General features: G+C 41.6%; 2 protein-coding genes across 3 annotated transcripts in view; both read right to left on the reverse strand.

The window, feature by feature from the left end:
• The window catches only part of chd5 (chromodomain helicase DNA binding protein 5), a 36,205-nt gene extending 15,093 nt beyond the window's left edge, over nt 1-21,112 (reverse strand). For both annotated transcript variants that reach the window (XM_019254954.2, XM_019254953.2), the window contains exons 1-18: nt 20,550-21,112; nt 13,322-13,473; nt 8,107-8,325; nt 7,102-7,220; nt 6,305-6,546; nt 6,096-6,208; nt 5,822-5,948; nt 5,364-5,530; nt 4,503-4,721; nt 3,535-3,741; nt 2,798-3,009; nt 2,170-2,301; nt 1,857-1,965; nt 1,508-1,699; nt 1,161-1,361; nt 851-988; nt 468-589; nt 138-311 (exon numbers count right to left, since the gene is read on the reverse strand). In XM_019254954.2, the coding sequence (XP_019110499.1) occupies nt 138-311; nt 468-589; nt 851-988; nt 1,161-1,361; nt 1,508-1,699; nt 1,857-1,965; nt 2,170-2,301; nt 2,798-3,009; nt 3,535-3,741; nt 4,503-4,721; nt 5,364-5,530; nt 5,822-5,948; nt 6,096-6,208; nt 6,305-6,546; nt 7,102-7,220; nt 8,107-8,325; nt 13,322-13,473; nt 20,550-20,616 (2,912 nt within the window). In that variant the 5' untranslated portion in view covers nt 20,617-21,112. The remainder of the gene's footprint in view (nt 1-137; nt 312-467; nt 590-850; nt 989-1,160; nt 1,362-1,507; nt 1,700-1,856; nt 1,966-2,169; nt 2,302-2,797; nt 3,010-3,534; nt 3,742-4,502; nt 4,722-5,363; nt 5,531-5,821; nt 5,949-6,095; nt 6,209-6,304; nt 6,547-7,101; nt 7,221-8,106; nt 8,326-13,321; nt 13,474-20,549) is intronic.
• Nucleotides 21,113-21,832: 720 nt separating this feature from the next.
• rpl22 (ribosomal protein L22) lies at nt 21,833-25,332 on the reverse strand. The gene is made up of 4 exons (XM_010729528.3): nt 25,185-25,332; nt 24,741-24,851; nt 23,980-24,104; nt 21,833-22,013 (listed from the first exon to the last, which is right to left on the reverse strand). Exons 1-4 carry the CDS (start codon nt 25,242-25,244, stop codon nt 21,872-21,874), a joined length of 438 nt encoding a protein of 145 aa, XP_010727830.1. The 5' UTR covers nt 25,245-25,332; the 3' UTR covers nt 21,833-21,871.
• Nucleotides 25,333-25,446: the final 114 nt, after the last annotated feature.

The raw sequence follows: 25,446 nt of genomic DNA on the forward strand, positions 1-25,446 counted from the left end.
CACAGTGAATTACAATGATCATTAGTATGAGCATTTATAACTGTTTTATTTCCACTGTATGTGGATGGAACTGACTGCAGCAATACACAGTATCAACTCCTCCAACAACTACTCCTTCTCTTTATCCCAGTGCTTACTTCTGCATGGGGCTGAGCTCCACTCTGACAATCAACTCTGTCTTTGCAGGCATGTTCTTAAAGACATCAGCTTTCAGCCTTCTAAGCATATGAGGGCCAAGCAGGTCGTGGAGCTTCTTGATCTGGTCCTCCTTGGAGATATCAGCAAACTCCTCCAGGAAACCTTCCAGGTTGCTGCACCAATCACAGAAATGAATCAGTATAAGAGAAATCTATCTACCTATCTATCTAAGGTGGGACCTATTTGATGCACTAACTAGTAGATATTGGTAAGATGGAGAAAAATAGAAAGACAGGCGAACGTTAAAATAGAACAGAGGAAGGACTTACTTGAAGCGCTCTGGGGTGAGGAAGTTAAGCAAGTGGAACAGCTCTTCCAGGTTGTTCTGAAGAGGAGTCCCGGTGAGCAGCAGCTTGTAGTAGATCTTATACCCGTTGAGAATTCTGAAAAACTGGACAGGACACGTTGTGCAAGATATGACACACTTGCCTCCAAAAAGAATTCAATGACGCATGTAAAACTTCCTCCAATCATACCTCTGAAATTACCTTTTAGATACTAGCCCTTTTTATTTCATGGATATGTTTATGCACAAACATTTCCTAATCATATCAGTCTGTGTTCCTGCTGCTTTCCTGTTTTGTTGGGTCCCTGATAGTATTCATGCTACTTTTGGAAAAGGCTGCTATCAGTGCAGGATATGCTGCTTTACCTTTGATTGGTTGTTCTTCAGTCTATGAGCCTCGTCTACTACCAGGCAGGCCCATGTGATGGAGCCCAGAATGGCTTGATCTATAGTGATCAGTTCATAGGATGTCAGCAGCACGTGGAACTTGATAGGAGTGTCTTTCTGCGAGGGGGACAAAGGGAAGAATATTAATCAAAAACATCTAATGTTCACTAGATGTGGGATCATATGTTTGCTACGGTATTCCTTGAAAATAAAGACATTGCTAATAATACTTAGATGTCAACAAGACAAACTCATGGTGATCTGGAACGAGTGTATGAGGAGGAGGTACCTTCATACGAAACACCTTGCGTCCTGATTTTACTGCGCTGTCTTCAAAAGTGAACTCGTTCTCCCTGATGATTGCCCGGCTGTCTTTGTCTCCAGTGTATGTCACCACGTAGAAATCCGGAGCCCACATCTCAAACTCCCTCTCCCAGTTTATGATAGTGGAGAGGGGCGCACTCACCAAGAAAGGCCCCTTAGAGTGACCCTGAAGAAGGCGGAGGAGGAGAAGGAGGAAAGATGTCTACATTACCATTTGTATTCTAAGAATTGGTATAATTAGTGAGGAGATTGAAACCAGAGAACGCCTATGTGATGCTATATATTATGGGCATAATAACAGAGGACACTCACCTCCTTATAGAGTGAGTAGAGAAACACTATTGTTTGCACCGTCTTTCCAAGGCCCATCTCATCAGCCAGGATCGTGTCCGTGCCCTGTGCCCAGGAGAACCTCAACCAGTTCAGGCCTTCCAGTTGGTAAGGGTGCAGCGTTCCTCCAGTGGCGTTAATGTACCACGGCTGGTGCTCAAATTTGATGGTTGGCTGGTGATATGAGAATATGGTTTAAAGTAATTACATGGGCGTATCATGTTGTAAAATGATAATTAGAGGCTTTACACCTGCAGTGTTCCTTTGGAGAGAGTCAATAACACTCTTGTATTTTCATCTCATTGGCAAGCATCTAAATATCCAAACTCACATCTATGATGGGAGCATCAGGAGGGACCTCCCTCTTTGGATGGTTCTCTTTGAGTTTCTTTCCTTTCCTCACCACCAGGGGGCGTTGATCCTCCCCTAGTATTTGTTCCCTGGCAAATGATTGCAGCAACATGATGAGCCAAATAGCTCAAACAGGGTCATCACAGATAGGGGCCAGGGCAGAGGGGAAACAGCAGCATATGTCTTGTTTATTTTTGAGTGCCGGGTACTCATTCTAGTCAGCCACACCATCATCTCCACACTATTAACAACAGCCATGGTTTAAAAATAACTAAAATAAGGTGTTAACCAACCTGTGGTCCCAGTACGACACTTTATGATTGTCATATTCTGGGACATCAAAATCATCCACCTCCCAGGTGCACTGGTCGTAGGGCAAGTCTCTCCACTTAATCAGGTAATGAACGTCGCCATCCTTATCAAAACTGGAAAGAACACACATAAATAAAACAGAGCGCTCTGGGAATTTAAGGGATTATAATGATCAATAATTAAGTTTCTAAAGACAAGTTCAAAATGAATTTGTTGACATTATGGATATCACAGATATTACATACAAAAAGAATATTACATCAGTCCTTACTGCAGAGCAACATATGCAGAGCAAAAAGTAACAGTTATGCTTGTACTATGTACTAAATCTATCTGAAGTACATGTCCGTACATATGAGTGACAGGAAAGTCTGGAAATAATTTACCTGTGTCGACCCTAGCTGTGTATTTCTGTCATTTTAAACACTCTCATATTCTGAAATATGCAGTGCTCTGAAGAATAATCTCCATATATAAAGCAGTATTACGCAGCAAGTAAAGGCAAAATGACAGCAAGCATAAACCAAACCGAGAACGGATTTCACGTCTGTAAAACGACTTCAATTTGTGACATAATATATAAAAATGTGTGCAACTGTGAGCAGCCACCTGTGGTTGACTATCCTGTGGATAACCATCCACTCTGGTTTAATGCCATAACGGTAGAAGCGCTCCTCCATCACAGCGTACTGGGGGTCTTTGCTTTTCCGCTTCTCACTGTTGAGCTCCTCCTCTCCGGAGCCATAGTCATACGGTGGAGGTTCATCCATGTCGTTCTTACGCTGGTAGTTCCGATACATGACCGTGTGATACAGCTCCAACTGCACAGGCACAGACAAAACAAAACAATCAACTCTGCTTCATTTCATTCTCCACCACCTCTGGCAAAGAGCTTATTCTTACAAGACTGCAACATATAATCTATCCACAGTATCGAGACTAATTTGACTAAATACTTGAAGTCCCAAAATGGATTTAATGGAGAGGAGATGGATGCAAAATAAATTAAGCAGTCGCGTTTCTAAACAAGCAAGTTGTTCAGACATCACTAAATTAAATGTCAGCTCCTGTAGGTTTGAGTGCTCTGAATTACTCAGTAATTGTGGTTTGATGGTTTGACACATGAAACAGTGTGCATTTATATTCACATATTTCTTAAAGACTGGCAGCTAAATGGCTAAAGGAACATGCATTATCACTTGAGATTAAACTGCAAAAGATGGTCCAGAGAAAACTCTCTTGGCTCGTTGTGTGTGTTCCACTTTTAGCAAAGAGGACACATAGATCCTGTGGCCAAAGAGAGCAGAAATGTTAATTTGAGATTGGACCTACTTCTGGTATCTCACCTGCAGCTCGCTGACCCAGGAGCAGTGCCAGTACGAAAGGCCAGCCCACTTTACGAAGAACTCCCTCTCTGGGTGGCCCTTGAGTGGAGGCTTGGTCAGTGGATCACTTGGCTTGCCATCAGGGCCTGCTGGCAGTTCTGCTGGCAATGGGGGTTCTCCCCATGTCCAATGCAGAATCTTCTGGACCTTACCTTTGAGGGGAGGGCACTAAGAAAAGAAGGAGAGGTCCTGTGACACATGGAGTTATCTATACTTTGTGTCAAGGCAACAATGCACACAAAATCTTCTTCGTAACAGGTAAAGAACAGGTCCCTCGGTAAGTTAAACCACCCTAAGCAACCCTTGCAGATACCATAGTAATTCAATCATAAAAAGGCTTATGGCTCAAACTGCTAGCTTGTAATGGCTTTTACATGAAAGACTGACTATACAAACTCAAAATATTTAATCTGCCAATCATATTTTACTTATTACACTTCATCATTTATTTATTACGGATATCTCACATTAATTAACATCAACGCAATATAAATGTGTCACATTTAGCATTTGCAGTCCCTATGCACGGCTGACATTATACATGAATACAAACAAACAAGATAGAAAGCAGAAAAAAAATACATGCACAAAATTTTTGCACATGCATACATGTGCAAGAGAATGACATCCCAGGAGTATAACTACCTATTTATGTTGCTATAGGTCAAAAAAGATTTTTCATCCGACAAGTTGCAAACAGGAGTTAAATTACATGTATAACTTTGTCAAAATGTTAGAGATAATTAATGATTCCTTGTCTTTAGCAAATCCATATTCACACTAGAGTGCACCATGTTTCTACACAAAAATGTTAGAAAAGTAAAGGTGAGTTAAAGCTAAAATGAATGTATCTTTTCCACTGAATGCTAACATTCTTGAGATGGGGTCCACATTTTAAAACAGCATTCAGGACTGAAACGTGAACTCACCATGCAGCGTGGACACAACCACTCCCCATTGGGTATCTCGGGGAGAGGTGGGTTGAGGCAGTGGATGTGGTAAGAAGATGGGCAGGTGTCACAACACAGCAGCTCTCCTCCGTCTTTACACACTCTGCAAAACTCCATATGGTCATCCTCTTCCTCGCCCGCTGGCTCTTCCTCTTCCTCCTCTTCATCTTTGGCCTCCCACTGGATACCCTCTTTCTCCTGAGGGACACAGGCAGCACAGACTTGGTGAAGGTCGTAGCTGAGAGTTAAATACTGCTAATTCACCCATCTTATCATTTGCAAAATAAAGCTGATATTATTTTGATTATCTGATTTTGTCCGATTAATTTTTGGGGAGACAAACAACATTAACATATTTAGATGGGGAGATGAAAAGCCCGTGTGATCACAGCTTTGTTGTGTGGTTTTCCATGAATGCATGAACGAATGACTAACTTTTGAACACTGACCAAATTGGCTTTCACATACACACTGATAACATTCACATAAATGACCAGGACAGGGCTTTTAGTCCAGCAATATCTTAAATTGGTGGTTCCAAATTTAGGCATAACAAACCCCCAATTTGTCACAAGATAAATCCAAGAGATCATTAGAAAAAAATGTTAGTTCTGCACAAAAACACAAAAAGACACTCAGGTCACTGGGTGCATGAAATATGAAGTTAAACTATGCCAAAGTTATAAATCTGTACATTTTTTCATACAAGCCCAGTCGATGCAGTTGGCATATAACACACTTTTTTACCTGATGCACTGTGAAGTAAACACTGTGAAAAAGCCTACTAAAAGCTACAGATTTCTGTTCTTCATAAATATATTTATATGTCAAACTACTCACACAGTGCGGACAGCTCCATTTGCCCTCAGGGGCCTTCTCCAGCTCCGGGTCCAGACAGACCAGGTGGTACGCTCTAGGACAGGTGTCACACAGGATGATCTCTCCACCCTGTTGGCAGACCTCACAGTAGTCCTGGTGGTCTGTCTCATAACCGTCACCATCTTCCTCTAGTGAAGGTGAGAGACAAACATGGGTGATTGCCATGTACAGAAATTCACATTGCAATGGGGGCTCTAAATGTGCATGAGACTGTATGAGCGTGAGAGCAATAGCTGCTGAGAAAGAGCGTGTGCCTTTAGAAAACATTCCCAAAACAAATAAAAGCTTTAAAAAAATTAAATATATAATAAAAAAATATGTTACCCATAATCAAACTGTCTGGTTCTGAGGGATTTCAATGGGAATTTGGAGGGAAAAAACACACCGCAGAGCACGCCGAGTATAGACAGTAAACATACTTTTCCTTTTTTTCCGCCCACGTCGGGCCTTTTTCTTGGTGGCGGCACCCGAGGTATCAGAAAGCACAGAGGCACTGTGGATGCTGATGTCATCAAAGTCCGACTCCTCCAGAAAGTCCTCCTCGCTCTGGAAAAGCACACACACACACGCACTAAAGAGCTCAGTATAAAACTACACGCAGGAAACAGTCTATTCATTTTGATGCCACTGAAAATAGAGTTGTGGGAAAGCTCAGATGGATGAATGAGCTCAAATGTGAAAAACAAGACATACCGAGGATGCTTTCTTCTTCTTCCCACTTTGGCCCAACTTTGATTTGGTCTTTTTCGGCTTGGGTTTCTTCTTCACCTCCTTCACAGACTTGCTTCTCTTTCTGACTCCTGGTCCTGAGACACGCACACAGACGGACACATCAGACCACGTGGTATTCTCGTTATTATTTCTAAAAATATGTGTTCTGTCACAGTTCACTGGGCCCTTACCCTTTCCCTCTTTGGTTTTGGCTTTTTTGATTGGCCCCAGCTGAGAGCTCGGCTGGCTGCTGCTGACAGACGTCGGCTGCGCCACAGTAACCGTTTCCATGGCGGCAGCCACAGCGGCGGCCACAGCGGTGGCAGATGCGCCTTTGAACGGGTTGTTGGCACTGAACTCTCGCCACTTGGCCCCTAACACTGTCATCATCTTTGACATGGGAATCTTCGGGTTCTTCTTGGCAATGAGAGGCCTGAGTAAAACCAGGGGGAGAGGAGACAACAACGGCGGCTTTATTATGTCACACTTCATTCCTGTTGATGTAATTTCTACTTCCCTAAGCACTGGAGGGAAGTGGGTCTCGATTTGCTGACACCCCAGTGCCCCTTAAGTTTTGTTCTCGCTGCTTTGCTGTGTGTATGTCATGTTTGTGATTTGTCAGGCAACAGCTTGAGGTTTGGCACACTGGCCTGTGAAAGATAGTGGGTCAGAGCACCGAGTCCCAGAGCCTCCCGGCTGTCACAGGCATCCAGTAAGCAGCTGACTACTCACAGGGGGCACTGCAGGAGCTCATGCTCCACTTTGTCGGAGCAGAGGCTTACCCGAGCCAGACAGCCCCAGGTGAGACAGACTCTTTATACCAACAGCAGAGCTTTCTAGCTCAAACAAAAAAGAGCAGTATTTGCTCGTCACACCACACTCTGGTCTCAGTGTGGAGTTTTTTTTTCATGTTTTTTTTGTCAGAAGTGTCAGCGAGGGTCTCTAACAATCCACAGAAACACAGCGGTTAACAAAATTAGATGCTTGCCTGAGGAACTGGCTGAAAGCCTTGTAGTTGGTTATGGTTTTATAGTCGTCTTCGGTGAAGCCGTACTGAACGTCTTCAAGACCCCATTCTTGCATCAACTGGCTGGATGACTTGGGTTCCTAGGGAAATACAGATGGGAGAGATCGGTGAATGAATTTGGTCAAATGAATGAATCTGGAGGGGGAAAGTAGTCCTTCCACAGTCAAAAAACAGTTGGTTTTTTTTGTTCCTTTGCCTGATATATTTGAATTTGACACTAGAAAGTTTGTCTGTTCACACACGTGACATGGAAACTCGAAGCCTCCGGTGCTTGTACATTGAGAAAGGACTTTTTAAGTGAATTATGCAGCACATAAGCTATTGAAATTAATTACCCTTTCAGACGGTTATTATTATTCTGAGCATTTTCTTCTCTTACGTCTTAAAGCATGTCTTGAGAGATGACAGTCTAATCTATCTTTTACTTACCTGCCCAGAGACTACAGGCAGAAAACAGTAATTTGCTAAAACCTGATACATTGCATCTTTTCCTGTTTTATATAAGATTAGTGTTCAAATAAAGACATTCAAATATTATATATACAGTATTGTGTATGCAAATGTTCAGCACACAACAAACTGGACAGTATGTGGTGAAAGGTTCATTCATTTAATCACGAATTATGAATTTGATTAGCAGTGAATTATAATTTGCCACTCCTAAACTCCCTTCCTGCCTCGGACTGTAACTCTGAGTCCATCTGTGTTTTTAGATCTAGATTTAAGACTTCTCTTTTTAGCCTGGCTTATTATTCATGTTTTGCTAACTGTGCTTCTGTCAAATGTCCCTGGAGTATGTGAAAAGCACTTCAAATCCAATTTATTATTATTATTAGATTATCATATAAAGGGATGATAAATTTAATGTGACTCTATAGGCCGTCTATCGAAAAAAGCTTCCCTGAAGCAAAGAATCCAGCAGAATATGACGGATGATTTGTGTCTGCCTCTTGCACCCAGACTCACTTTCATGTTCCCATCATCATCATCGTCGTCGTCATCTTCCTCGTCTCTCTTCTTCTTCCTCGGCTTCTTCTCTTTCTTCTCCTTGGGTTTCTTCTTCTTCTTTTTGGTCGGGCCATATGTGCTGCTCTCACTCTCAGAGCCTATTTCTGGACGTTCCCGTTCCTCCTCCACCTCTGAGGTCTCCTCCAGGTCACTGTCAACTCTCGCCTGGATTCCTCCCTGAGGCGTTTGACAAGGATACATGAATGTTATGTATATGTATAAATAAATGCACAATATTGGTTAGTCTGTAGTCAATAGCAGGACATGAGCATATGCCAGCTTCAGATGGCTGTCACTGATAGCTCGCATCCACCGGCAGATAAAGATTCTTGACATAGTCAAGAGCTCCTGCCAACAAGCTATTTTTATAAATGTAAACAGGTACAATCTGACTTTGAATCTTTAGCTCTAGGCTCTCTACCTCAAGATGTGACGGTCACTGACTAAACCTGGCATCAAAGCCAGATACAAGATCTGAATTTTACCATTGACACAACAAAGGGAAATCTATCTCCAGCTAAGAGCAATCTTCTGAGACAAAATTTCAAGTCTAGTGATAAAAAAGCAGGAATAATTAAAATATGAAACTCAGTGATAGGGCAAATAAGCATAGCATTAATTTTGCCAGGGTTAGGGATTAGAGCTCCCACAGAGGCCACCCACGCTATAAAAAAAAAGAAGAAAAAAAAAGAAAGTGCTGTCAGTGTATTATGAAGCACTCTGGATAAAAGCTTCTTCTTGATGGTATTTGCATAAATTAAATGACATCATACCAAAGTGTCACTGCTTTACTAATATTATGATCCTTCTGCCTGTGATTAAAAATTCATTATTAGATTACAAGTCAATAGTTAGAGGCGAGTTCAGGAGGACTCGGGTCTGAAGCACGCTCACCTTTTCCAGATGCTTCGACAACAACAAACTAAAGAAAGAAAGAGAAGATCTCGGGCGGCGCAGCCAATCGTCGCTCAGAGCTGATCTGTAGACTGAGCCGAATCCTGCCTGTTTAATATGAGACATCTGGAAGGCTATATGGATTTAACAGTTAACAGGTGTTGTTTGTGTGATCAGGAGTGTTGCATATGAACAAATTCACTGGTGTGTGCTCGTGACAGCATGTGTGTTAGTGATTCTCTCTCTTTACGCCTCTTATCCAGTTATTTGTGTGTGCATTTCTTTCTATGTATATTTCTGAATGTGCGTTTTTCTTTATTTCATCCCAGGAATCTTTTTGTGTGGGGGGGTTGAATACCACGTGTGTAGATTTATGTGAATGTGTTTGGTGTTTTTTATGTCTCTTTTCTGCACCAGTTTGTTCCCCTTTTGCGTCAAGACGTATTTGTGTTTGTGTATGTACGGTATGTAAGACAGCAGTGTGTGTGAACATGTGTGTGCACATGCTATGGAGTGAATTAGTGCACAGCAGCTTTGTGCTCTGCTCGCTGCCTGTTGCTCAGCAGGCCTGTGTGGCTCCATGGAGAGACTTACAGGCGTTTTGCTCTGTAGCGCAGTGGAAAGGCTCACGTTGCCGCAGCGCCCGCCAACCCTACCAGCAGCCTGGCTGTGTTGCCATGGTGACCAAATTTGAGCAGTGTCTGGCTCTAGCTCCCTCTCTCTCTCTCTCTCCTCCTAGTTTTCTCTCTTTCTCATAGCTCACCCCCCCGCACGCACGCCTTCCTTTTCTCTCACTTTCTCTCTTTCACATCTCACGAACCCCACCCCCCCAACATTATTTTCTCTCTCACTCTCTCTCTCCTAACAGCTACCCCTTTCTTTTTTCTCTCACTCTTTCTTTCTATCCTGCCACGCACCCCCCTCCACCACCACCACCACAACACACACACATATATATACACACACACACACACACACACCCTCCATCTCACACACACTCTATCACAGTGGCAGCCAATGGAACGGCGCCATCCAATCAGACACGTTTGCATAACGAGCTTGTTATGCAGAGGCCTGTGGTTGCAGAGCTGGTGCTCCAGCACCCGTCTAGACAAATCTCATTTATGCATAAGAAGAAGGAAGAAGGAGAGAGACAGAGAGAGAGAGAGAGAGAGAGAGAGAGAGAGAGAGTAAATTGAAGATTGTGGATGGGGGATGGGGGTGGTGATGGAGGAGGGTAAAGGCAAAGAAGCAGAACCACTGTTGAGAGAAACTGCGAAGACAAGGTGGAACTGTGCAACATCTTCACCGTGGCCCAGAGTTCAATGTTACAAACACATCACAGGACCAAGGAGGACACAGACGGCAACAAAGAGGGTGTCTCTACTTCCAGAGGGAAGAAAATCAGATAAGTGCTGATAACATAATCAAATTAGATGCTTCCCCCATAATGGCTCTGCCTTAGGGAGATTGCAGAGGTTGCCACAGAAAAATATCAAACGAGCAAAGACGTGGATATCTAATAAAATCCAGTTTAAGAAGAAAAAAGAAATACTGCTGTAAAAACATTTTAGGGTTTTGAAACAACAGCCTCTTCTTTTTTTCCCTCTCAAATCAGCAACAGCTATCTGTTGACTCACAGTCCCTGAGAGTATACTGGACTTATAAAAACAAGACAGGGGCTCATCTCGAACCGACTGTATTTCAGAAAACTGTTAAAGCTACAAGCAGCTTCCTCGCAGCTTCATGGAGGTTTTATTGTGGCCAAACTGCAGCCTCTTCTTTTTTTTCCAATAAAATGAACTGCCTTCTATAAACTTGGATTCCCTTGATTTAGCAGATTGTTTTTTGTGTGTGTGTTTTTTGGTAGAGGGGACACAGAACAACCCTTCCTGTCTATATAGTTCTTTTGTTTCACCGCAGATGAGAGAGGGAAGGCGACAATGTCTGTCCCCGGCTACCATTTTTCCCGCCAGTATCTCTGACCTGAGACTGGGATGTGCCACTGACAGTCTCTGACCCCAATTGACTTTTAGCCCCTGTCTGACACCAACCTTTGGGGAGTGATTGGAAGTGAATTACAGCAGCTGAGATGCCTCAGTAGGAGGGCAAGAGAGAAAGAAAGCAAGTAAGCAAGAGAGAGAGAAAGAAAGCTTCACAGGTCTTATGACGCACAGGCAGTAACAAAAGCATCACGATCAGGGGAAAGTGAGGTGATGCGTGTGAGAGACAAGAGCAGAGAGAAGAAAGAGGAGAATACAGAGCAGAGCCTGTGTGTGTGTGTGTGTGTGTGTGAGAGAGAGAGAGAGAGAGAGAGTGTGTCAGAGGGAGTCCCCCCCTCATTAACTCAGTGAGACCCAGAGCTCAGTGTTTACCACGAGCAGCCAAAGGGCCGGGTGGCAGCCTGGCCAGCCAAGCTCCTCACAGCACTGCTGGCATCTCCAGTCAGCAGAGGGGAACATCCTGGCTATGTCACTGACACTGTTAAAGACATCGCCAAACACTGGCAGGAAACACACTGGGAATACGGTGAATTCCTGTAATCACAGAATTAAAGAATTTGTACAGTTTCTTGAGTTTGGCTCAATTTGTCAGGAACAGACCTTTTCAGCTGACTTTATGAGGTGCTGCCTTTGTTTGGTCCACTTACTTACTTACTTTTTTAGTGGAACAGTGGATCAAATGACCATGTGTCATGTAACAAAGATGCTGCCCACAGAAATGAACTTATGCACCAAGCTGCAAGTTCTGTAACTGACACGGTGTCTTGGGACAAAGTCAGTTTTGGAGTTAGGGCTTTAGTTCAGTTATGGTTAGGAGCAACATGAATGAAGTAGGGAACTTTTTTTGTTAAAAAAAAAGCTCTGATAAACCCACTATAGTACTACTAGTGCCACTTATGCAGAAACACTAAGCACTAAGTAGAAGACAGTTAGCAACTAGTTAGTGAAAACTTCAGAGAAGTCAGTGGGTGCAAAAACAGTCTGAAAGTCTGAATATTGGATTTGCAAGATGGCCATAAGCTTCCAATTACCTCAAATGATATTTTGTGTTTTCTGGATGTGAAAAGAGGCAAAGAGTCAGACATGCATTTTTCCCCCTTTTTTTTTAAAAGAAAGTCAGAAAGTACCTTGCGTCCACTCACAAAAGGAATGGTAAATGGACGTCGAGTGGTTTAGTCCCGTCAGTGGGAAAAACAGTTTGCCATTTTCTGTCTGACCTGAAGTGACATGACCCTGACGCTGGGTCAGCTTGATCTTTACTTTAATGCCGACATCCACGACAGTTGTTCACATCTGGTTGTTTTGATAGACTGAACATTTTGCCCTTTTATGTTTGATGCTTTACTCTACTGGAATCAACTCTTTATTTTCTTTACATTCATGTTGAGAGTAGACTTTGACATTAATGCATAGCACAAATTGCAGGATATGAAGTGTCTGACATTCAAAATTTCATGGGCGAGGACCTCCAGACTGCCTGCTTGATTTGTTTCCCATGGACATTGGGCCTGCTGACATGATGTCCCTTATTTTTACATTGAAGGTGACAACCCTAATGATATGTAAGGTTAAATGATTCCTCTTACAAATAAACACCTTTGCTCCCTCCAATCAATAAAGGCTTTTGGGCCTGCAGATTGGCTAATGTTAGCTCATTATAGCACATTTTGATAACATTAGATATCGCTGTATAACGCTGCACATTACTGACTCAGTTTACTATTGTTACACTACCTTTTCTGTACACCTGTAAAAAAAAGAGCTAATTTAAGTGATTAGTGATCTCACTGTAACAAATCTGGTTGAATTAAGTGAGTGGTGTTAATGGAGCAGCTCAAATTTCTGACCTGTTGTCTAAATGTTGGAGACTAAAGGCTACAGAAACTCGGCTGTCAAAACCGCTCTGTCAACGCTCTGACTCCCACTGTTAGTTTGGCACAAATGCTGTACTTCTGACCTACAGTCCCTGCCATCAGCACCAGCACCACAGGCACAAATCTACACTCTAAACTGGCCCTTGGTGCCCACAGCTTACACTGGCAATGACGGTGACACTGCTGCCAACCTCCTCTAAGCCTGAGACAGTCCACTGCCTCTCATTTAGATCACAGAAGCAGTCCGACAGCCAAAACACACCTTTGATCCAATTGCAGAGACATCAAAAGAGCAATGGTTTGTGAAATAGAGAATGCAGGGTACAGCTTGAGCCACAATGCCTGCCAAGCTGTTATGTCCGAGGTCATGGCAGGTAATGTTGAGTGTGAATTACATCTTACCTCCTTTTTCCTCTTCTTAACTTTGGGCATTTTCCCCTCTTTCATCTTTTTGGGCTTCTTCTTCTTTTGTTGTTTGAGGGAGTCGCTGTCGGAGAAGAAGCTGTCGAGGGGTGTGAGAGGAACAGCATTGCGCTCACCTTCATCATCCTCGTCTGGACACAAAAATAAAAACATTATCTGCTTAGCAACACGATGTAGTGTACTGTACATATACCAGTACGTCAGCTCTGCAGCCCGTTCAGCTTGTAATGTGCCTGAATCTTTACACTAAAAATCGACTGTGGTTTGAATACTGTAGTGCTAGTAGATTTATAATTCATTGGTTAACTGGCAATCAACAACAGTTTTGATAATTAATCACTTGTTTTAGGCATTTATCAAAGATAAAATGTGTAAAAATATATATATTTACTGCTTACTGCATCTAAATCTTAGGATTTATATGTTTTTTTCAGTTAAATATCATTATAAATGGCATAATTTCGGCTTCTAGGCAGATATCCAGAAAACAGATTTTGGGCCGAGACATTCTCAGCAGTCCGATTAGCAACTTTTTTACGCAAGAATGATGAGTAAGACACATTTCTCTCATCTCCATAAACAGATATTTGCTTATGAGTGCAGAAAAAAGCTACTAAACAGCTACATCATCATCAGACATTAGATTCCGAGGTTGAATTTTGGCCAAACATTTTGCCCCTTTTGCTCTTCTTTTGCAACCAAAGCCCACTCAGATGTGACTGGTCAATACTACTCGGACTACAAATGGAAACCAGAATGCTTCCTGTGCCAACATTTTGGTCCCCCGCCTACAGATTCTGCACTCATATGCAGATAGCTGTTCATAAAGATTATGAACTTTGGGTTTTGGACAGTTACTCAGACAAAACAGGCAATGTCAAGACCTCTGCTAAAGTGGTGATTTTGTTTTTGAACTATTAATCAAAGAGATAGGAAGACAGAGATGAATCAATAATGAAAATAATCATTAGTTGTAGGCCTGGTATCATGTGAAAACACAGCAAAGGGAAAAGTCAGCCTGTTTTTGAAAATAAAAACGATGATTCACTGCCAGACCAACGGGAGCACTTGGCAAAATAAAGCTCATAATCACACATCACTGAGTGTGGATCAACTTTACCCGTCAAACCACAAATAGATTGAGTGCCTGCCCTGCCGGTAAATGGGAACTCCCTGGAGGACCACTGAGGTATACTGAGCATATCTTCTGCCTTTAATGCTTGCTGGGACTAAAGCGACCTGCAGCTGGTTGTCAGCTGTACTGTCTCAAAGCCGCTGTGTACAAACGTGCTGACTGCTGAGCGCAGCAGACTTCACTGATGCCATAGTGGGTCACAGAGGAGTAAGTAAGAGAGACAGTCCCAAACAATACATCACTATAAAGAGACACACAGAGTAATACACAAAGGATGTAACCTCTTCGTAAAAAAGGTCGATCTGATCTTGTTCTGTCTCTCCCTCTGTGTCTTCAACCGTCTTTCTGTTCTAAGTCCACATATCTGCATGTCTCCCTCGCTTGCTGCGTCTCATGCAGACTAGAGGGCATGAAATATGCAGCACATGTATCAGAGTCAATCAGCCAACACTAGCCCTGCAGTCTACCACTCCCCTGGGTAGCTGGAGTGAGAGATTGGGGAGGAGGGATTCCTGTGTAGTAGACACACAAACCTCACCAACCACTTATACTCTATTTAGCAAAGCTAGCAGGAGGTACCCCACACATACACACACACACACACACACAAATATAGTACATAGCAGTGATTTCAAAGCTTTAATTAGTAGCAATGTCAGCCTCATTGTGCTTCTTTTGACCACCAAATTACACATGTCACCCCTTCTTCGGTGATAATTGGGGGTAACTTGTGATTTATGTGCCCAATATTTTTATAGGAAAGCTGACATTTCTCAGTGGTAGTAATTATCTTAAAATCTGAAAAGCCTCTAAAACAAAATATACAGCACTAAAAGGCCACAGATGTCTGCCCAAATCTATCTATCTATCTATCTATCTATCTATCTATCTATCTATCTTCTTTGTATCCTTTGTCTCCTCCTCATCTTTCTTCGTGCCTCACGCACAGAGAAACCCACGTGCCTTCCTGCTTTAGTTTTCTCTTTCTAAATAAAGCCTTGAGTTTATGTATCCAGGATCTCAAACAGTGAGCTCTTTTATGTCTCAGATGTACGTTAGCCGCCTGCCAGGCAAGTCATGATGGCAGCGCTCTAAGTCTTACATCTCTTTTAGACTCACAGATGATGACACGGCTCAGATGCAGATGGAAATGGCCCTGGATTACAGAAAGCACACAGTCTATCATTTACGTGGCCCCCTTCTTTCTAAGAGCAAACTGTGACTGACACGTTGACCACACATCGCTGATTAGATGCACCAGAGGATGCCCGACTGTGTGACTTCTGTACAATAAATCACAGAAATGTGACAGTGGTGTTACTGAAGTATGTTTTAAGTTTGATTATATGCTGAAGCCAGACATTTGTGGTCCCCAGAGGATATCAAACTGGTTTTGATGATTCCCTGATTTTCCCCACAGCTTGTCAAAGTCTTATACTTACTAATGTGATATATGTCAACATTTCCTGGATGGATAAGAACAATATTTTGCACAAACATCCATAGTTCCCAGATGAAAGATCCTTATGACTGTTGTGATCTTTTAGAGCTATTCGAGCTTGACTTTTGTAGTTTGTTTCACATATTTGGAGTGAAATATATCACCCAGATTTGGTGCAGACATTCATGTCCCTCGTAAGATGAACTGTAATTACTTAGCACTACTTAGCATAATTGGATGTTGTTGTTTTTTTTGGTCTATGACCCAATACCAAACAAAATAGCACAACTATTCCCACATTGCACAGCTGTATTTTGTGTTTTGTACTAATTAGCAAATGTTAGCATGCTAAGACGCTAAACTAAGATGGTGAACAGATGCTAAACATCAGCACTGTCATTGTGAGCATGTTAGCATGCTGATGTTCGCGTAAAGCTCCACTGTGCCTGAAGAACAGCCTATAAAAGTATCGAACAGTCTGTTTACAAATGGTCTATCAGGAGTGCATCTTATTAATAGGAAGAAGGTGTGACAGCACTGCAACAGATTGAAAAAAATAATGTCTGTGTTTAACTCTTGCATTACAGTATAACCTAAGAATGGCCTACAGTAAATGGTGTATGAAGTCCCCAAAGGGAACCCCATCAGGGGAATGATAATCTTTCTGCTTGGTGAGTGGACCAGGCAGTGCCAGGTGTTGGGAAGGGGGGGGAGGTCGCTCAGTCATGTGGCAAAGGGAATTCTGGCACCAGTTTCTGTTAGAAAGAGGACCAAAGCTCCACTTGGCAAACAAGCCTTCTGTAAAGTGTGGACGGATGGCAGAGACACAGTCCTGACCTTCCTGCAAGGGCTTGGCCATTGGACTGACCCATTAGAAGGGAGATTCATGAGCGACTCCCAAGTGAGGAAGCTGGAGTTTACTGGAAAGCACATTAGCCCTTTCTCTGTTGGCCCCTGTGTGGAAATGCCCATTTAATGCTGCCCAGCATTGCTTGCCACGAAGGAGGAAAGGCAGACCATAGGTTTTCCTCTCTTCATTGATTAAGTGCTCATAGCAGAGACCTCAAACGCCTTGAGACAAAGACTATTATTAGGAAACGTAATCATCAAAGTGATGGAAGGATAAAGCTCAAATAGCACCATTAAAAATATATCTATTGCAGACAATATATGCACCAGATTGTAATGTGTGCAATATAAAGCAGCTATAAAACCGACTGGAACGCTGCACCACTCATCTGCTCATCTGCAAATACACATTTAAAAAAAAAGCATCTTTCATGCGCAGGCTACGTGCACGCGGAGCAGGAAAAAATGGTGTCAACTTTCACAGTGAGGGATCCAAAAATAGACCCTTTTCCAATTGGGGATAACATTTGTAGGCACACAAAAGCCCATGATAATCTTTCAATTTTGGGGAAGAACAAAACAATTAAAAGAGAAAACACAATGGAACAATCTGTGACAGTGTAAGCACCCGGATTGAAACAAAGGGAATTAGGACACTTTGTGTGCCAGAGCAAATAAATGCTATGATAGGATAACTAGAATTTAGGGGGTCTGAACTCCCTACTACGACGGGATTCGACATTGTGACATTTTAATTGCATGGAAGTATCCTGATGCTGGGAAAAGATCTGACCAGGACTCCTGACCTTGTCTGGTGCTTTGATGCCAGTTGATGGAGGTTGTAAACTGTCTGAAACTGTCTGCTTCCTGTACAGCGGCATAACAATGGATTTGCAGCACTTAATAATGGATATGGTTACCTCTCAGCATATATTCACATGACGGTATATATATATATTTTTGTATGCATAGTTGTCTGCATCTGTTCTCATTAAGTATATAAATATTGCAATAATTCAATGGCATACATTACAATATCATATTTAACTTTATATTCTATTTTATTCCAATTCTTCTGCTGCTATGTGGACATAAATATATGCATACATATAGTGTTTTATTTTCGTCATGTGCACAACAATTACAGTGAGGCAGATCTATATTACCAATATATTACTATATATTATATTACCAATTGTTGTGTACATGACAATAAAACAACTTCTGGACAGCAACAGCAAAGACGTAAACAACTGTTAATGAAAACAGTGATAGCCTGAATATATTTTATTCATTAAGACACAATATACATAAATGATTTTTTTCTTAGAGTAACTGATTTTCAATGTTTACTCTTCACTATATCTCTGAGGACAGTGTGTCATATGAAAGTGACTCCATAAGTCCCTCTTATAGATTCACTTTGATATGTTTATTGCCAACAACATAAAAAAAATTCTATTAAGTCAGACATAAAGTAATTTTGACTGACACATGAAAATGTTTTGATTTTTCAAACTGGATTACTGCTCACACATCTTCACTCGCCTCAACTGCTCAACACTCTTCTCTGTGTTTCCTCTTTCCTCTCCCCATCTGTCTTTTTCTCTCCCTACCGCACACCTTCCAGTGCAAGCCTCTTGGTATTAACCTCAAATTTTATGAAAAACATTGTATATATACAAGAAGAAATGTGTGAATGGATGAATACTGCTGATTCCACAACATCCAGTCTGCACTTTACTGTACAGGCAAAAGTCATGTTTTTAACCTAAGTCCTTTGATAGAAAACCTTTAGAAATAGTATCTACTGATGTGACGATAACATAAACTATTCTGTAATACATTGACCCCCTTTCTTTGTACAGTGGTACAAAATAAAGCAGCTTTTGAGGTTGAAGACCTTCAGCATAAAGACTGAGCAGGAAATGCACCATGGCAACCACACTTGCTGAAAATTACTTTCATAATTTTGCAGCTAAATGTTCCTTGTAACCTTTCAGGGGAAAGCACCTTCATTTTGACCAAAAACTTGTACCAATTCCTCTGGAATAAGCAGGCCTGTGGCTACAGACAACACTGCATTGGACAGTTACACTCTCAACTTTACTTTTATACTCAAGTCTATTGTTATAACCGTGATTTTTTCTCCTATATTGTGATGTGAAAGGAAAGAAGAAGGCAAAGGCAGGATCTTTTAAGTTCTGAAATGGTGTTGTACACTGTGCATATTGCAAAGCCTCCTGAGGCAAATTATGATTTGTGATTTTTGCTTTTGATTTTGACTCGACTTTGACATGGAATCATTAGAGCAAAGTGCAAGAGAAGAAAAAATATATAAATCTATTGATTGCTCTGACCAAACTGACACCATGGCACAAAGATGCCTGTCTATTCTGCCCTGTAGAATGAAATAGTAGGGCACTTCATCAACTCTGCCCCTGACACACTGGACCAGGAAACGCATCCTTAGCCTCTTTAGGACCTGGTTGGACTGAGACAGATGCAGATTTTGACGAGGTTGTCTCGTGGCTGCACATCACAGTCAGCACCCTATGGCTAATGCTTCATGTAAGCAGCTGAATTCATTGTGGAAAATCATATTCGACTAAGAAAACGCGATTTAAGTCAACTGAAGACTACGACTGGGATTCCCCAAACTAATCAGGTGTCTTACTAGCACAATGTTTAGTGCAGAGGATCATTTGGTGCATGGGCAGCCAACAGCAAACAAAATGACCATCATTTGGCAGGTTTATTCTTGAGTACAAGTCATTAATTAGCTAATCTTAACCTCCCCTGTGCCTTGATTAGTTTTGAACATTTACACTACATTTGAATCACTGCCAGAGTGGCTGACAGATTAATTTTACAGCCACAAGAAATATCGCACAGATTATTTTTTTTTTTTTAGCTTGTTGTGAATCCTCCTGAATGAGCTGGGAATGTGGGTTACAGTTCATTTCAGTTAGTGCACGACCTACAGCTCAAGGGATGTTAGTGACCTTAACGGTCATCAACAGTGCACATGAGCACACAAGATCAAGGCAAAGGCAACCAAGACACACTTGATAAGCACAGTTTACTGTAGCCTACACGTGGCTTTCACACCTCTGCGGCCATGCAGAGCTCTCTGACTGACACACACACACACCAAAATAAAAATAAAAAAATAATAAAATAAAAATAAAAAACATTTAAAGTTGGAGCAGTCTCCTGATCGCAAGTGGAATCAGCAGCGCATCCTCTATAACAAAACGAACACGGATGTTGTCACTGTAGCCCATTTTCTACTTAAAAGCATATGCACACATTAACAAAACATCACAGCATACACCCACACACTAACGAACACACTGTCATGGCTTTAAAAACACATCCCAGACCCAAACTTGTGCTCTTTTTTTTTTTTTTTTGACTTAAGGTGAAGCCATTCACTTGTACACGCATGCAGCCTGTGAAAGGAGGAAGAAAAAAAAACAGCCTACAGAAACCATGCAGCAGGCTTTTCATCATGTCCCCAAATCAGGGCTGGATGGTGAGGACAGCCGGAGGCAAATTCCAAAAAAAAACCCACCCATTCCCACCTTTAAGACACTAGGTCGTGCACACAAAAAAAAAATATAATAATAATAGCATGACTCTGCTTATTGCACCCCACCCCACCTCCTCCTCCTCCTCTCTGGTCTCAGGAACGCAGGACAAGCCCTTTTCCCCGCATTCAAGGCGTAGCGGCGCAAAAATAATCTGAAGGACACCCCGCCTCCCCCCTTTTCCCTCACCTGGCATATCGTCTTCAAAATCCATGTCGTCTTGTCCCTCGTCTTCATTACTCAGCGACCCCGGCATCTTTATCTCATAGCCCCCCAAACCCCTTTTAGACTGAGAATACTGAAAGTTAACCCTCCAGACGCCGCAGCCCAGTCTCTTTCTTCACCCAAAAAAAAAAGAGAAATGTATTCGTCGCTCAGTTAGAAAAAAAAATAATAATAATTTATTTTTTTCTTTGCAGTGAATCTGGAGCTTCCTCTCCAGAAGTTAAAAAATAAATTTATATATATATAATTTTTTATTTTATTCCACTGATCTCTATCCAGGTCTTCCAGTCTGAAAAATAAGAAAGACAAAAATGGAACACACATGCCCAGATTGTGACGTCTGGTCTGTTGCCATGACGATGCATCCCATAATTTCACCCACAACTAGTTAGTCATGCTCTCCTAGTTACCACTTTAACTAGTAGTATGCGAAACGCACGCACACACACACCGTGCGCCAACGCCATGTGCCATCCCCTAATAGGCGGATACACTTCTCGCGCCTGTCGCCTGCCCGTTTTCCTTTTTGGAAGTCCGGAGACAGAAACTTCTTCTGCTGCTTTCCCTCACAGTTCAACCTTTACTCTAAATACGAAGCCACGCTGCGCAGAAACAACACAATGATGTCCTCTTATGGGAGACATGTTTGTTTAATTAATGTATTTTTTGGATGATGAAGTAGAAATCTGATTTAAAATGTGTCCCTGTTTTGCAAACTTCCTCTTTTTAAAAAGGCAAAAAAACAAAACACAAGTGCAGCCTGATGACTGCATGCTGTGCGAGGAGTCCCGACTGCCAGTGGTCTAACTGTTGTCAAGGTTACCGCAGCTGTAACACAGGATGCCCCACAGAGAGCTCACCAGAGACAGCACGAGAGTTTCAACTTCACTTAATGTACCAAAATACACAAATCAAGAGCCGAGAAGTGTCCTGACCGCACAGGCTGCAGTGGAGTTTCTCCCACTGGGATTATTCATTGTAGCCCAACGATTACTTATAATCAGCTTAATTGTTTTGTTTCAGCTTCATTAACATAACAAACATCTACTTTTAAATGTTTTGTTCGTGTAATTAGCTTCGCCGGAAGAGATTTCTGCACATTGGGCACCAAAGAAGAAGAAAATAATGATTATAATTCAGGTAAAGATACCAAATTATGGATCTAGTGTTCTAGCCATAGCTCAGGTGTCTGTGGTGTCCAGAGAACACAATGAAAGCACATTTCTTCAAAAAGACGACACATTTTCTTCTCTCTTTTGAACTTTTTATTAAAAGTGGTGTCAGGTTTAATCTTCCTCCTCTTCCTCCTCGTCCTGGTTGATCTGGAAGTAGCGCAGCTCGTAGCTCTCCTTGGTGTTAGCCACAACCCGCAACCAGTCCCTGAGGTTGTTCTTCTTGAGGTACTTCTTGGTGAGGTACTTCAAATACCTGAAAGAGATGAGGCGGACGGGGAAACAATCACAGAATTTAAGTCAAAAATATGTAATGTTTATATACTTTTTTCCTTTTCACTTTGGATCTGCACCAGACAGTTTGCAGGTCTGATATCTTTGGATGTACTTGGACAAACAAATACAACTGTGCTAATAAACTGTAACAGTATTAATTTACCCACAAAGCAAGAAAATCCAAATTTAATTTAAAATTACGTTGAAGCAAGTGCGCTTTATTTGTATTTTGTATTATTAACAGCCTCCAAATACAGCAACATGCATGTATTTTCAAATAATTAAAGTCTGTTTTAATTTGCGGTTCCCATAGCTTCAAGCAGCGTTGTGACTGTCACATGTATATTTAAACAAATCTGAGAATAAGATGGGAGATCTGGGTTAGGCAGGTTACAAACAGTTAGAAATCCTCACAATGACTTTTTCTTGACTCCCAAAGACTCTCATAATATCAAGTGCTCCATTTAAGAAAGACAGTGGTGGAGTCACCCTCTGGTGGTGGTGTTCCTCGCTCAGACCCAAACTGTTTAAAGTCTTCATGTAGTATTTATGCATCTGTATATACTTTCTATTACTGACATTAGGTCATTTTTAGGCATCATCTGTTCAAGTTTATTTTTGTCCCGTTTTCCCACTTCACATTAACGGCCCATACTCAAAAGCAAATGAGTAATGTCCCTCACGATAACACACACACACACACACACACACACACACACACACACACACTATATGCTTTTTCCAAAGACGACATGATGACATGTCGCTGTAAGAAAGCACAGGTGTAAATCATAAAATTCACGATGGCTGGATTCCATTCTGCCTGAACAGAACAGAGACATTGTTAATGTTACTGGTATCACCTGTGCTATTCCTGCTTCCCTTGTTTTAAACATGTTCCTTTAATATCGAGTTTGTTCCTGATAAAACATTTTTTCAATGCTTTGGAAAACACAAACATTCTTTGTATTGAGCTAGTGGCAACTGAAAGTCCAAAACTGAATCAAAACTAGCTGAATGACTGGAAACCACTATGAAAGGAAGTACAGAAGCTGTTGTCTTATTTACATCTATGAAAACAGATTTAAAACACTGGCAGAGCAGATCTGTACTGTTGACCACATCGGGCTATTAATAATTAGTATCGGTCCATCCACTAATGTGTGTTTGAGTCCCTATCTCTAATAGAGACTAAGCTTTTAAACAGCCACAAAGCTTCGATCAAAATCACATTTGTTCCATCGGTGCTGAAACTGAAACAGTATCATTCAGATTAGCTGCTTCATGTATTTATGGAAGAACCTTTAAGCAGTTTAGAATCAGGTTCTGACACCTTCAGCACATTTTTAGGAAAGGCGAAACTGAAGTTCATTCGGTTCAGGCTCATTTCTAAACTTTTCACCCAACGGTTCTCAAACTTTTTCTGGCAATGATAGAGGAAACAACTAATACAACAATCCAAGTTCAAGTTTAGAGAATAGATCAGCAAGATAGCATTAAAAAAAAAAGAACTTACTGTTTGTTTTTCCAGTCGTACTCATTCAACTTAGCATTACTCTGCTGAACCACTGCAGTGGTGCATGACGAAGTAGCTGACCACAACTTCCATTAAGTGGTAAACCACAAACCTTTTAAAGCCAGTCTGCCAGCTGGGCTGAGTACCCAGAGACAGAGTTCTGGTAGAGTATCACTTTGCTATCATAGTAGATACAGAAACAATAATAGGAAGGCTGTATTTATTCTCCATTTTGTTGAGTCTGTTACTAATATTATATTAAAAAAAACAACAACAAAAAAAACACTCCTGCTTTCTACATCATATTTCCCTGGGATATTTCAGCTGCTCTGGTAGACATGTGCAAACTCTTGTCTGTTTTTTAATCTATGCAAAAAAAAACACATTTACGTCACCTGATATTTCTTGACTTATAAAAGTTACACTGTACCTCTTGGAGAAAGGAACCTCAGAGTTGACTGCGATTTTACTCTTGCTCCTTTCGATGGACACCACACCTCCGCCGAGGCTTCCAGCTTTGCCGTTCACCTTGATGCGCTCCTGCAGAAACTGCTCCTGTAAAGCGCAGAGGACAGAGGAGGTCACACGCAACGTGAGTCGGCACAGATATATAACCCTGAACGCAAGTGAGAAGACTTACTGTCAGAGCGGAGGGTCTAACAAATGTACAGTTCAAATTAGATATTTTATTCATCCCACCACGGGGAAATGTACTTGTTACAGCAGCAGAGGGAAGTGTAGCATACACTACAGAGTTAGAAAAAAGTAGAAAAGGCAAAAAAACAAAACAATAAACAGACAGAAATATCTATAACCTACAATAAACACGAAAAACAATCAACCTTTCAAACAAGTACTGAGGATAAAAGTGCACGATATATAAAAAGAGTATTGTAATGTAAAGTTACCATAGTGTAACAAAAATTGCAAACAAAGTGACCATGATACAAATAATAATATTATTGCAAGAGTAGTGACCATAATATAAATAATATTACAAAAGTAAGTGACATAAATAATAACTGCAAGGTAAAGGCTTCCTCACAAGGACTGACAGGTGACACACTGGATCACATTTCTATATCTTCTTTCTATCATATTAGATGACTTGGATGTGACAGCAGTGTTTGCCACTGTGGCAGCTGCCGCACATTGTTGGACAGACAAAGATTCCTGCCCTGGTGTACTCACAAAGTTGGCAGCATCCATGATGCCATCCTCCACAGGGTGAGTGCAGTCCAGCGTGAACTTCAGGATCTGCTTCTTCCTCTTCCCACCCTGCTTCTTGACCACGGGCTTTTTCTACCACAGAAACACATTCAAAAAAATCATTTAAACTAATTAAAGTCTTCATTAAAGTATACCAAGTGGTTAGTCGGGCTGCATAATAACTTTTAAGTTAAAACCTCTCGGTTTTGTGGCGGTCGTACAACTTTACGCTACCAACGCTAGCTACCGTTAGCACTGTTAACAACGTGGTGTTAGCAGACACAGTAAACAAAGCTTTGAAACACACACTGAAACTTCTCCGGCTGCTACTTTCCGACACACGGATTATTCATACTTCTGCCAGGGCAAAAGACAAGCTGAAACATATCGTCTGTATACAGTTTATTTGATCGTTTTACTACTCACTATCGGGGCCATGGCTGACACATTCAGCGAAAAGGAAGGAGCGAGGGCTGCGCAGGGCATATAACACGCGGCCGCACAATCGATCGCGTCGATCTATCTGGGATCGATTAAACCAAGTACAAATACTTTTTTAAAAATATATATAATAATACTTTATATGTGTTATAGACTGTTGAAAGTGTTCACACACGGTTTCATTATCGTTAAGCTAAGTTAAACTGTCGATGAAGACCGTGAAATGTGGTCGAAAGTCCTCGAAAAG

Source organism: Larimichthys crocea, chromosome VI, assembly GCF_000972845.2.
Source record: "Larimichthys crocea isolate SSNF chromosome VI, L_crocea_2.0, whole genome shotgun sequence".
Taxonomy (NCBI): domain Eukaryota; kingdom Metazoa; phylum Chordata; class Actinopteri; family Sciaenidae; genus Larimichthys; species Larimichthys crocea.